The sequence below is a fragment of the Thermobia domestica genome, chromosome 17 (genome assembly GCF_964235325.1).
Source record: "Thermobia domestica chromosome 17, izTheDome1.hap1.1, whole genome shotgun sequence".
Classification (NCBI taxonomy): domain Eukaryota; kingdom Metazoa; phylum Arthropoda; class Insecta; order Zygentoma; family Lepismatidae; genus Thermobia; species Thermobia domestica.
The window spans coordinates 68688034-68701559 of record NC_137470.1 but is presented as its reverse complement, the minus strand read 5'-3'; the positions used below and the strand labels follow the sequence as shown (position 1 = coordinate 68701559).

General features: G+C 36.2%; 1 protein-coding gene across 4 annotated transcripts in view; it reads left to right on the top strand.

The window, feature by feature from the left end:
- Nucleotides 1-13526, top strand: part of LOC145674687 (uncharacterized) — a 1315729-nt gene that overhangs the window by 670198 nt on the left and 632005 nt on the right. For all 4 annotated transcript variants that reach the window (XM_081744920.1, XM_081744917.1, XM_081744916.1 and 1 more), the window contains one exon: nucleotides 11665-11822. In XM_081744920.1, the coding sequence (XP_081601046.1) occupies nucleotides 11665-11822 (158 nt within the window). The remainder of the gene's footprint in view (nucleotides 1-11664; nucleotides 11823-13526) is intronic.

The following is a 13526-nucleotide window of genomic DNA, read 5'->3' as shown; positions in this document are numbered from 1 at the left end:
TACTGTAGTAGAAGTCCTTGAATCATACTGGATAACGGCGTGAAAAACATCTTGGCATTTGAAGGTGGCGCTCCAAGTTCCCTTTAAATCCTGCTAGCAAATGAGAGGCCAGCGGTATTGCCACGTTTATTTTATACACACCGACGTCTATCCTCTGTCACCCGATCGTGTTGTAGTTCGTTTGCTTAGCCATAGCCACTCCCCTTAGCACTCGGCAACATCGCGTCAAAGCTTGAGTTTTATTCGTTTAGCTGAAATGTCAAGATGTTTGTCACAGGCTTTAGTAATTGAAGCTGGATTTCTGTCTGAGGACAAGAATATTCGCCACTGGAAGTAAGTTATATTGCTTTCTATCATTAATCAGATTATTTTATATTCCAGAATAATATATTTTATATTATTTTATATTGGGTTGTCCGAGTCAAGCATGCGTAAGCATTCACATTAATGTAAAATTATCAGAAAATGCTACAAAATTTAAACGTTACTATGTCTTTAATAGAGTCCATCACAGTCGATGACACTGTCAGCGGTGGTACGAGAAAATATAATTATTGTAATTTAGTGTTATGAAAATATTAGAATGTTCTAGGCGAATAATTTAGTTGGATTTCGTTCTTTCTAATAACTTGCCTGCGTATATAACATTTCATGTAAAGAAACATCGATAAAGGACTTTTTTATTTATATATATATCGTTAGCTAATTAATATAGCTACTTTTAAGGAAATATATCTGACTTCTATTATAATTACCACCAAACACACTAGAAAATTAACATGTGAATAGAAAATATGGATTTATTAAAAGAGGCTAGAAATTGATTGTGGAAAATTTTGTTTTAGTTTATTATAAAAATAAATAGCTTACTGAATCTGGAAACCCGTCTTTAAAATTAAAAAAATCTGGTGGAGAGTTGGATGTCCGCGCCCAAGTATGGAAAACAAACGGGACATCATTGACCACAAAAACGATTTTTGTATGTGTAAAAGAGCAGGGATTTGGACTGGAAGAACGACAGGGGTGTAGAGAAACAAGTGAAGTATTGATATGTATAGAGTCTGTCCAGAAAGTAATGAGACTTGCCGTCATGCGCCGCTCCAGTCACCGCTAGCAGCGCACTCCCCAGCAAGGGAATTTGTAGTGAGGGTTCTAAGCTGAGCAACGCACTGGACTTCAGTCGCGTCCGAGCTCTGATGCAATAAGGGTCACGCGAAGCGCAAAAGCTGTTTTTTGAGTTTTTGTCATGGCAGATTTTCCGAAATAATTTTGTCAACCTTGTTTTACACATATTGAGGTCTTCGGCGATTAACCTTACACTCAAACGACGGTCGGAGTTCAGGAGATTTTTCACTTTCGCCACATTTTTGACGAAACCTGTCGTTGCAGGGCGTTAGGTTCACTCCATGTCTTCAGTGGTGTCCCGTCTGTTCTTGAACTTACTGAAGCACCGGAAAACTTGGGCCTTTGACAAGGCTTTTGTTTTTTAAGCCTTCTTGACCAGAAAAAGCCTCTCGGACGCGTCTTTGCCCAGGTGAAGGCAAACTTTAATGCGAATGCTCCAATTGTTACGTTTTCTGTCGAGACAAAAACTCAAAAACTGCTTTTGCTCCACGCGTGATCCTTACTGAATCAGAGCTCGGACACGATTGATCTGATGTCCAATGCGTCGCTTAGCTTAGAGGCCCCACTACCAATTTCCTTGCCAGGGAGCGCGCTGCTGGCGGCTGGAGCGCCGCGCGACGGCTAGTCTCATTACTTTCTGGACAGACCCTGCAGAGTTGACTACAATAATTATTCAGTAAATGACCTTTTGCAGTAAAAAAAGAAATCATCGGAAGAAACTGATGCAAGTGAAGGGAAGGGAAATACATAAGAGAAAATTGTGTTAAAAATTCATTAACATTTTATGAACATGTGTATTAGGGAATGTATTGAATTAATCACACCTATTCTAACGTCATTTTTTACTTCATATTGTCTTTGTTATATAACACTATAAAGACTTGATTTTATTTTGTTTTCTTTAAAGGAAGAAATGATGAAGATGGAAATATTACTGAGAGTGAAAAAACAGTATTATGTACCGATTGAGTGAAATATTTACAGATTTATGTATATATCATACGTTTGGTGTAAAGCGACATAGATGTTTTTATCACTGAGTTTATCGCCTTTGTTTATGCTTTCAAGGCACTTAGTCAATACATTTCAATAATTTAGTATGTTATCCATACACAACAGAGAAGTTGTGTGTTAGAATTAAAATGGATTTGAGGTTAGCGTGCCTTTTTTACTAGAGAGGTTATTAAAGAGATAGACTTAATAGTAATATGGGGACCTACCATTAATCGAACCGGGGTCTCCAACGCCGAAAGCAAGCGCTAACCATGTAATCTGTAGATTTGAGGTATATTTGACTATGAATTGCGTGAACTAAAGTCCTTTGTAACATCGAGGATACACGAGACAGGGGGTCCCAACAGTGGCGTATACTGATTTGCTGGCTTCGGCTACCACTAACCCTTTATAAAACCTGTACATGAATAATAATAATAATAATAATAATAATAATAATAATAATAATAATAATAATAATAATAATAATAATAATAATAATAGCTCTCCCTCTTTGGAATAGTGAGTAATTGCTAGGTAGCCTAGTTTCCCTCTAATTACGCCTATGCTTTGGATAGGTTGTAACCCCACTCACCAGAGTTAATGGAAGTTGTGCGAGCAATAAAGAACGTCGAGGTAGGCAATTAGCCTATGAAGGAGGCTCAGTCTGTAAGAGCCTTAGCAACGTAACGCAAATAATGAAACAAGTAATTCTACAGCTATGCCGGTTCTCGCAAAATACTGTAGAACAGAAAATTTGAGTTGCGTAGACGAGACTCGGAACGACTACGGAATGAGGCTCCACAGACACCAAAATGTTCTATCATAACTCGTATAATTTTCTTTTATTCTTCGCTCATGACCAAGAAACCGATTTCTCTAGAGACAACTGGTCCTACCTAGCAGTTCGTTCGTACTCTTCGGGTGTAGATGGAGCAAAGGGGAATACGCTCATAGCTACACGATTCTTGCTGCAGAGATGTTTCTGCTGTATTGCGATGTCAACTGCAGGCAAAGAAGATAGTGGATGTTTCTAAATACACAAAGTTGTCAGAAAATTGTATCATTGAAAGAAGATACTGAAGAATTAAAAATTATTAGTATACAAAATAAATTAGTTTATATAATAAGAACTGTATTTTGCAATATACCAGGGCTACCGCCGGTAGGCCCGGTAGCCCACAAAATACACCACTGGATCCCAATCGCATAAGCCCACCGGAATGGAACTGAATGGCTTTCACACTGAAAGCAGATAGTACATGAGACTATATATATACTTGACTACGATATATTTAGACTTTAAACGTCCCGTTTCAACACAAGCCTATGAACCTTCTGCCCGTAATGGATTGAGGTTTTCACCTTGAAGATTTAGAAATTAAAAAGAAAAGGAAGAAAACATAGGAGGTAAAATATGGCAAGTGACAGAAAACTCACTTATAAACACTGATTGATGGGTCAGAATCGAATGAGAGTCCACACACACAGCTCATATGATATAAATTTGGAAGAATGTGTGGATATGACACTAGCTCATGACTTATTGATTGTTAGCTCTTCGCTGAAACACTATTAAGGTATAAGTGTGTGTGTATATAGTCATGTGTCCTCATCATATATCTTTCAGCATACTTATTATCATCTGTTATTATGATAGAATGCCACTAATTATTTTCTCGTACTTAATCATCTTGGTATAATTATATTATTACCGAACTTGCGTATAGATCATATTGGATAGAATGTCGATGATCTTTTAGTGTGTATAATACTTAACATCTGAGGGTTGCAATTTGATGTGATTTTGCCTATCTTGAACATCTATTTGATGTCTTAGTGATTTTTAGCACTGTGTACTATTTTTAGACTTCCAAAATATGTTATGCGTGAGTGTCGGAAATCTCATAAAACAGCTATATCCGTCCGTCTATCTATCAACAGGTATGAGATCGAAAAAACGAAAAGACATGTCAAGAAGCTATTTATTGCAATCGATTGACCATCCCAAGAATAGTCCCATATTTTCCGTAACCTTCTATTCAAACTGGAAAAGGTTCAAACTGTTTTTCCATTTCCTGTTTTAACGTTTATCTCCATAGAACGAGAACAGAAACATATACCGTTCAGTGGTTGTTTTGCAAACAATTCAGCGTCTCAAGGCATCACACTATGACTATCCTCAACACTGTACCTAAAACGAAAGGGGAGGGGAAATTTACTATTTCCAGTTTCAATTTAAAAAAAGGAATAAAATAAGATACAAATACTGATTTTTTATAGAACAAAAACTATAAAAGATATCGAGATTATTTTTCAATAGATTCAAATTTCCAGGAATAGATTTCTTATTCTCTATTAACCCTCTATTCAAACGGTATCTTCCCGTTTTGTCTAATCTTTGGAGACGGGAAATTCTGTGCAGAAGGAATTTATTCTAGGGAATTACTTTTTTTGGTAATTGTAACAGATTCTGTAAGAAGAATAATTATTTCCTTCAGTTTTATCATAAATTTAGAAGTTATTATTTTGTTCTTCTCGGAAAAATTACTAGGATACAGTTCTGTTATTAGCAGTGTTACTCGCATCTAGTTCAGTAAAAATGAATGTTTTTTTTTTTTTAATACCTGCAGAAAAATGGAAAATTGATTGATTCAGTTTCAAGAAAGCAGTTTGACATTGTAACTGAATCAAACATAAAACAAACTTAATTCGATCTTATATCAAATCATTTCAAAACAAAATTTTATTCAGTTTTTCAGTAGTTCATCTCCGATATGCTAAAGCTCGTAGTACGTAAAAGGTGCCAAAGTTCACATCCTCAAGGCATGTTTCGTGTTTGGCCACATATTAAACAAACAATGCAAGAGGATGCATAAGACGATCCTTATCCTCGATTATCTGAACTTTTGATTTGATTGGAACTCTACACAAAACATAGACCCTAAAATTATTTCAATATTTGATATTTTGTATTGCTGCTACTTACATTGATAATATAAATATGAAAATAGAAGTGTATATATGATGCTATTGCATATACAGTAGTATAGAATTATGTATAGGAGACAAATTATCTTATAAGGTGATGCCGAGAAAGGAGTTGTGATGTAGAAGACTAAGACCCTTTCTTAAGGGCCGTCTTATGCGTCCTATTGCATTGTTTACTTAAAATATGGCCAAACATGTCTTGAGTATGTGAACTGTGGCTAAAGATGCGCACGAGACGAGTCGAAACAGGATTTTCCTGACAAAATTCGAGTCGAGACACGGCTCTTAGAATAGAGAAATATACATTTTTCGAGTCGAGACATCACCTTTACAGCACATTTTCGAGACGAGACAGCCACAAATCTTATCTCATGCGTATCCCTAACTGTGGCGCCTTTTATGTGAAGTTTGATCCCAGCTCACGCCAAGTGAGCTTTGTGATGGACAAACACCGTGTGCGTGTGTTTTCTCGGGGTTCTTCCGTTTTCTCCCACTTTCTTCATTTCACCATTTCATTCATTTCTCATCATTACTTTCTTCTTTATCCTAGCCGGCATAACAGTGGGACGTAAAACTTAAAGATTTCATTTCGTGTTTTGAAGATATAGTTATTCTTCTTACAGACTCTGTTAGAATTACTAAACAGATTATTACGAATGAAGGACAACATTCAAGAGGACAAAACTCAAGGAAAATTCTGAAAAAAAAAGGGTTAAAATCAAGGGACAGAATCGCAGGCGCAGTCTAGTAAAAGGATAATTATGCTTTCTTCAACTGTCATACATCTAAAATGTTACCTGGAATTCTTCACTTTATTGAAACAACATTTTTTTTTTCAATACTGAAAACCAAATAAAAGGCGTAAGACTGTATAGTAAGTATATATTTCACATTTTGATCATTGCTAAAAATAATCTTGATAAGAATTTCAGAATTAAAAGAAATAAATATTTATACAACACTCAAAATAAAAGACTGCTATATGCTACCTCAATAACAATTTCCCGTTTCAACATTTGTCGCAATAGAACGAAAATGGTTAGATAGCGACAAGTGATTTTCCAGTACGATTTAGAGTCTCAAGAGAGTACATCATTACAACCCGCAACACACCATCAAAACTCCGGTTTTAATACTGATTTTCATATGAAAAGATCTTAAGATTTGTCGAGATGCGGTTTCTTAAAATGGATTGAGCTTCCCAAGAATAGGTACCATATATTCAAATGAGAAGTGGTTTAAATTAATCATATACACTTTCAACATTTATCCCCATAAAACAATAATGGTATTAGATGGCGACAAGCGGTTTTCTGTAAAGGATTCAAGGTGTCAAGAAAACGTACCACAACAACCCGCCACTTTATCAAAACTGGTTAAAGTTTGTACTAATTCCGGTTTTAATACTGAGTTCCGTAGAGAAAAAAAACGGTCAAAAGTACGGAAATATGGCTTTTCGCAATGGATTCAGCTTTTCAAGAATCGGTTCCATCTTTTCCATTAATCTTCTGTTCAAAACGAAAGTAGCTAAAGTTAACAATTTCCTTTTCAACATTCATTGCCATAAAAGAAGGTAATAGAAAGCGACAAGCAGTTTTCTGACATTTATTCAGGGTCTGGAGGGAACATTATTACAACCGAACACTCTACCGAAACCGGGCTTGCTTGAAATTTACTAGTACTTCCGGTTTAAATACGGATTTCCGTAGAGAAAAAGTTAATCAAATCTTATTCACTATCCTAGTGACTTCGATGCGCATCTTTAGTGTGCGGGGTTTTGGGTTTAATTCTCACTGAGACTGCTTTGAAATTTCAACGCATTACAATGGTTAGGCCGCATACTGTAAATCTAGAAATGCATACAATGTAAACATCGGCACTAGAAAGGTGTTCTGAACTACATCTAATCAACCATAATAAACGAAGTCAAAGACACAGATTGGGTCACAACAATATATAGGCCATTATTTCGAACTACATCTTGGAAACTAGTTAAAGGGAACAGTTAAATCTCGACTCATTAGCGAGTAATATTTTCCTTAATCCCTTGGCAAACCGTTCTGATTACCATTTTTCTACCTTTTCCCTCAGTTTCAAGAGTACTGTGAAGAGGTGATACCAATAATACGCAGACCCTGACACGACTTTTAACAAAATATTCGTTTCATTTTAAGTTTTTAAAGATTCTGAATGTTTATATTTTTTTAAAAAAAGTCATCACGGAAACTTCATCAAAGGTGAACCGTTTGATTTGGTAGAGTTGGCGTTTAACTTTCCCTTCCAGCATCAAGGTTGTACGAAACGGAAAGAGGGACCTACTGAGCAAATACCAATCAATTGTTTGTAATGAAGCAAATAAATTATAACGTAACAAATAAATTGTTATTTAATATAAAATCCAACCTACTACTTGAGTTTGTATCCGTGACAAATATTCCTATTAGGAATCAAACATGGACACACATTCGCAGAGAGTTCGCTCGTTATCCAGTGACCAGTTAACATGTTCATAGTTTGATGTAGAATCCAAATAACATGTATTCTCAAGCAGAATTAAACTTATTATTTCCATGTAATAGGCGATGAAACTTACCGTTAAACTAAATAACCATTGAAGTTCGTTTCTAAGATATTGTGTCCCTATTAAATAGACTCTTTCAGTTCTGTCTGGAATTTTATTAGTAAGAAAATAATAATTAATACACAAATCTGGGATCATGGTGGAATCCGAACCCTATGTGATCCCACTAGGAATTGAACTAGAGCCTCTCTCACTAAAGACGAGTACTCTAACTCCATGTCCACGAGGGAAGTCACTAGGAGTATAGGATATTGAGTGGTTACTTTTCACCCTTATTCCACCTTCAAACTTGTTGATTGATTGTTTGACTTGTATCTAACTCTAGCAGTGAGCAGAGATGCTACATAGAATGAGACCTAGCATTTAAGACTATGGCTATACGAGGATGCGTTTCCGATGGTTTACCTTCTCCCCAGCGAACGCGACCTAGGTGGCTACTCGGTAATTTTTCTTTCGCCAGAGTTATAAATCATATTGTGTGCCAGTCAGAGTTTCCAGGTCTTTCTTTTTTCATTTCCCGCGCCGGAAGGGTAGAGTCAGAATGACCTGCTTCAGTTGGTTTCTTGTGAGAAGACATGAAGGTCTTGCTAAAATCCCCTTGTGTGGTAACATGTCTTTCCTTTCATTCCTTCCCTTAGACATCTTTTACTGATTCCGAAACAGCAGGCGATCTATTGTTCTGAAACGCACCAAATACGCTCGAGCCAATGTATTCTGTGCGTTTTTATTGCTTTCACGTTTGCAGCGCACTGCGATTAGCCATCCAAATTTAAATACATGGACAGCGTATTCCAAGGATACGCACGAATCATAAAAACACGTTGCAAACGCATTGGATGCTGTGCACTAAAGAGGGATCTGAAGCAGTGTAGTCCGTTTGACATTCTCCCACAGCGAACTGAGCTTTCTCGTGGCTATACAGTTAGCGTATTCGGGTTCGATTCCCGGCGAAAGCATACCCTAAGCTTTAGATCCATGTCTCCTGTAGCCTTGGTTCTGAAAGGCGCTTAATTCCAATCCAATTACCGAGCATTGAACTTTGGTTCACAGAGTGTGTGCGCATTACCCATTTTCTTTTGTTATTTTTATTTTCAATAAAAAACTGAACCACTAAATGTAATCGCCTTTGCTTTTTTTCCCCTCGCGGTGTATTGAAACTTCTTTTCTGATACTTTATCGTAATACACTGACTTTACTCACTTTGGTCTACTTTTTCATATAATGCAAATGACGTGGATATAACACAAACGCTGTGGGTAGTAAAAAAATGCACATGTTTTTCAGTGGAGCTCCTACTCAGGATAAACTCCAGCTTGTAATGTGCAACCGAAAGCTACAGACCACTCATCTATGGATGTCGGCGACTAGATCAACGAGAAAGATTTCATCGTTTCTTTGCTATTAAAAGTTTTTTTTTTCAATTTAAAGTTTTCTGGCATACTAAATAGCCGCTAATATTTCTTCCATGTGCAAATAATAATAATAATAATAATAATAATAATAATAATAATAATAATAATAATAATAATAATAATAATAATAATAATAGAGGGTCAGTAAAAAGTTTGTTGCACTGATTAAGAAAATAAAACAGGATAGAAATTTTATAATAACTTTATTTGTATCGTAAAGTTCCATTCCCAGTCTACTTTTCAACATAGTTATATCGTTATTTAAGCATTTATCAAAGCGTGGTACAAGTTTTTCTATCGCTTCTGCAAAGAAATCCCGTCCAATGAACGATAACCATTATTGAGCTGTAGCTTTCATTTTGTCATCCGAGTGGTATCGTTGCTTTGAAAGTTCGTCTCGCATGCGTCCTCCACACGGTGAAGTCACACGGAAAGCCACACGGTGAAAGGTCTGGGCTATAATGAGGGTGATCCCACATTTATCACTTAACATTTCTCAGAAATTCACACTTTGTTGTGCTGCATGCAGTCTTGCATTATCAAGCAGATTTGTCGTGGCATTGCATTTTCACCATACATTTCATGCAACTGTCACTAAATTTCAGTGCAGTTACACCTTTTCGCCCACAAAAAAAAAAAAAAAATCACTGCACGCATTTCCAATTTGGACGCCACTTGCAGTTGTTGAGACATGTTTACGACTGATTCTCAAAGCGCTTCCACTTACCTCGAGAAAGCCGCTACGTCACACGATACAGCTACATGTCTACAGTGTTGCTACACAGTTTCATCAAAATAGCATTTGACCGAAAATATTTACGAAGGAATGCAACTAACTTTCTGACTGACCCACGTAATAAGCAGTGATGAGTTGAATGGCGGCTACTGAACCATTTTTCCCATTATTAGTAAGTTTTCATAAAGGACAACACCACGCTATTACTCCATGTCGAATTTCATGTCAAAGTCTATTTTTTACCTCCCCAATTATTTAAAAGATGGCAAGTAATGTCAACCTTTCATTTCCTAATGAAATTGACAAGTTTTGCATTGCTAAAGTAACCTATATTCTTTTGTAATTTATTGACTTTTTTTCCTACATAATGAAATACTGCAAAACTGTTCGAAATACTAAATAAGTAGTTTCCTTGATTAACATCTTTCCATATTGCTGTTTATTCAATAATATATATTGGGCTTCTCCATGGCTAAGCGGTTAGCGTACGGGCCTTTGGCGCGGGAGACCCGGGTTCGATTCCCGGCGGGAGCTCATGTGGTTCGTACTCCACGTTAGTCAGTAGCTCCACGTCTCATATAGCCTCGCTGATGAGCGGGACAATAAACTCAAACTCAACTCAATAATATATATTAAAGAAAAATAAAGATTTGTTTAACGCCCCATGTTTAGGCGCTTTAGAGTTGTCGATTTAGTTTAGTGTCCCTTTTAGCAGCAAAGCTATATGAGACGTGGACCTACTGATTAACGTGGAATCCGAACCACATGAGCTCCCGCCGGGAATCGAACCCGGGTCCCCCACGCCAAAGGCGCGTATGCTAACCATTTAGCCACGAGGGAGCTCATTACGCGCTTTAGACTATGCTGTAAAGAAGACAGATAATTAAAGAAAGTAATCAATTGTGAAATTAATTTTTCTGCTTTCCCCGAGAATCAAACCAAGGACGACGTCCACATTAGAGACAAGACAAGTATTTGTGATTTGGTTTAGTATGTACGATTTAATTTTACGAGGCTTTCGAGAAATAACTAGTTATTTCTAGTTGGCCTTGTAATTTCATATATTACGTAGCTGTGTTGTATTTTAATATTCTTTAATCTGTAGCCCTACATGATACATCAATGTTCGTTCCAATAACATGCAGATTCATTACTTTAAAGAATAACTGCTAGGAGACAGGATTCGAATCCATGCTAAAATATGCAGCTCTACAGAGTTCTGTGAAGCTAAGAACTAAACTTCAAAGGCATGACTTTGGAAGAGCTGAGTTAGCTTTCTTCGTGGCTTGAATTACCCCGTATCACTCAGTATGCTAGGCTTTTAATTCTCTCTCTCTCTCTCTCTTTATATATATGAGTTGCGATTGGTATTTTTGTCAACTTCAGTATGGGAGTTAAGACCAGCAACTTTATTTTATAGTTAAAATAACTACATGTGAAGGGAACTTACTAGGTCAGTATATCTGAAAACCGGGTTTTTAAACGTTTAGGGCCTTATGAAGAGTCTTTTTGACGTATGATTAGCGTCATACTAAACGCCTGACTACTGCAGGAAACATATGTTAGTGAACTCTTTAGTATGACACTAATCATGAATCAGAACGACTCTGCATAAGACCCTTAGAATTTTTTTTTTTTCTTGTTTTACTGTGTAGACCTACAATTTTTAAAAATTATTTTGCTATTTTGTGACGTGTTTAAATGATGCACAGGATTGCTTATTTACTTAACCTAAATAACTCGAACTTAATAATCTGATAAAACTTCTCTGCTTATTTTAAGATATTTAAATTGTTTATCTTTCATTCCTCAATTGATTTTTCCAGATGTTCCAGGACCAATTGGTGGAGAGCCTGTTGCTACAGATAGTGGCCGTAACTGGGTTGCTCTTACGTGGCCAAAGCCTGATCATCGCGGAGGAGCCCCCGTGATGGCCTACAAGGTAGAGGCTTGGCTTGTTGGAGAGGGAGCTCAATGGACAGAGGTAAGAGATTCGAAACGTATCCTAGTTTTACAAATTTGCAATAAATCTCATATTAGGCAACATCTGAGGATGATAGCAGGTGAGACCATCTCAGTGATAAATTATTTCTACAGATTATAGCCAATTATTAGAAAAAATAGCTTAATTCTTACTTCAGAAGACTATATACGGCATCAAATAAGGGAATTATGGAGAAACAGTTTGAGTTTAGAAATTGGAGTACAAGAGGCATCACATTTAGGACAATAGGTGAAAAGTTTACCAATTAAGCGAAGGTAACATATTTACTTATTTATTTCACTAAGACACGCTTTCAACCGACTAACCTAAGATACCTATCTTGATGGAAATGCTAAAAGAGCTTAGGTTGGAGTGGAAGGACTGAAGATCTGTAAGAATTTTGTATATTAAGTAATAGGTAAGGAAAAAGAAAATTAAATAACGGGAAAAATCAAATTAGAAGAGAAGTTCCGACATAAGCATACGCTTTCAATTAAATTATTTAATACCTAATAGGAAATAATTAATGGCGTACCAAAAATATATTTCAACACAAACGTGCTCCCCAAAGGAGGAAAAGCATATTTAAAAATCTGATTCGGATCATTTTGTCGCAATAGCTTTGTTAAGGCTAGAGACAAGTAAGATATTTGACGAAAATTGTCTGAGTTTTAGGCTAGGTTAGGTTAAAGCTGAAAATTTAAATTCTGTCGACATCGTGTGTGTATTTCCGGTAACTCACGCATTTTCTAAGACTAAATAATAATCAATAATTTGTTTAATTACATTTACGTTTAGAGTTTACAGGATATATGATCATACAATGGTTATTGTCAGGATGCACATTCCATATTTTGTATGCTAAAGTTGAAATTCTTTAAACGGATGCTCGAAACTCAGTTAATCCTCTATTCAAACAAAGAATGTTAGAAATCGAACGTTTTCGGTTTTAACGTTGCTCGTCATAGAACAAAAACTGTAATAGATAGCGAAAAACGGTTTTTGTAATTGATTCAACGTCGTAAGAGTACGTATGATCTCACCCCACAACACTCTACTAAACCGGAAGTAGTTGAAATCTAAAGTACTTCCGGTTTCAATATTGATCTCCAACAAAGGAGAACGGTAAGAGATATCGAAAAGCAATTTTCCAACACAGATTCAACGTTCCAAAAATGAGTTATGTTTCAGCCTCTATCTATATATTCAAACTTGAAGTGGTGAAATGTATATTTATTTGGTTACAGCACTGATAGAATAATGGATAAAATGGGAATAGACAGTAATAAGCGGTTCTTTTAATAGATTCAGTCCTCAAGAATGTCATCACTGGTTTTATTTCTTTACTCTAACTAGAAGCGTTGGACGTTGTTTAGCACTTGAAATTTCAATGTCAATCTCCATACAGGAAAAATAGTAAGAACTAGCGAGCAATAGTTTTTTTTTCATATGGATTCAATGTGAAAGGAGCAGGTTCTTTCTTCATTCTTATTCCTCTATTGCAACCACTATTTATAGTAATACTAGTTATAAATGTACTATCTGAAGTTTGAGTATTGTATTAAAGCAGTTTGGGAATCTATCGTTGTTTCACACTTGTTTAATTCTACAGCCATTCATTATCTCTCTCTCTCTCTCTCTCTCTGTGTTGTGTGTGTGTGTGTGGGTGTGTGTGTGATTTGCAAAATAAATTACAAAAATGGT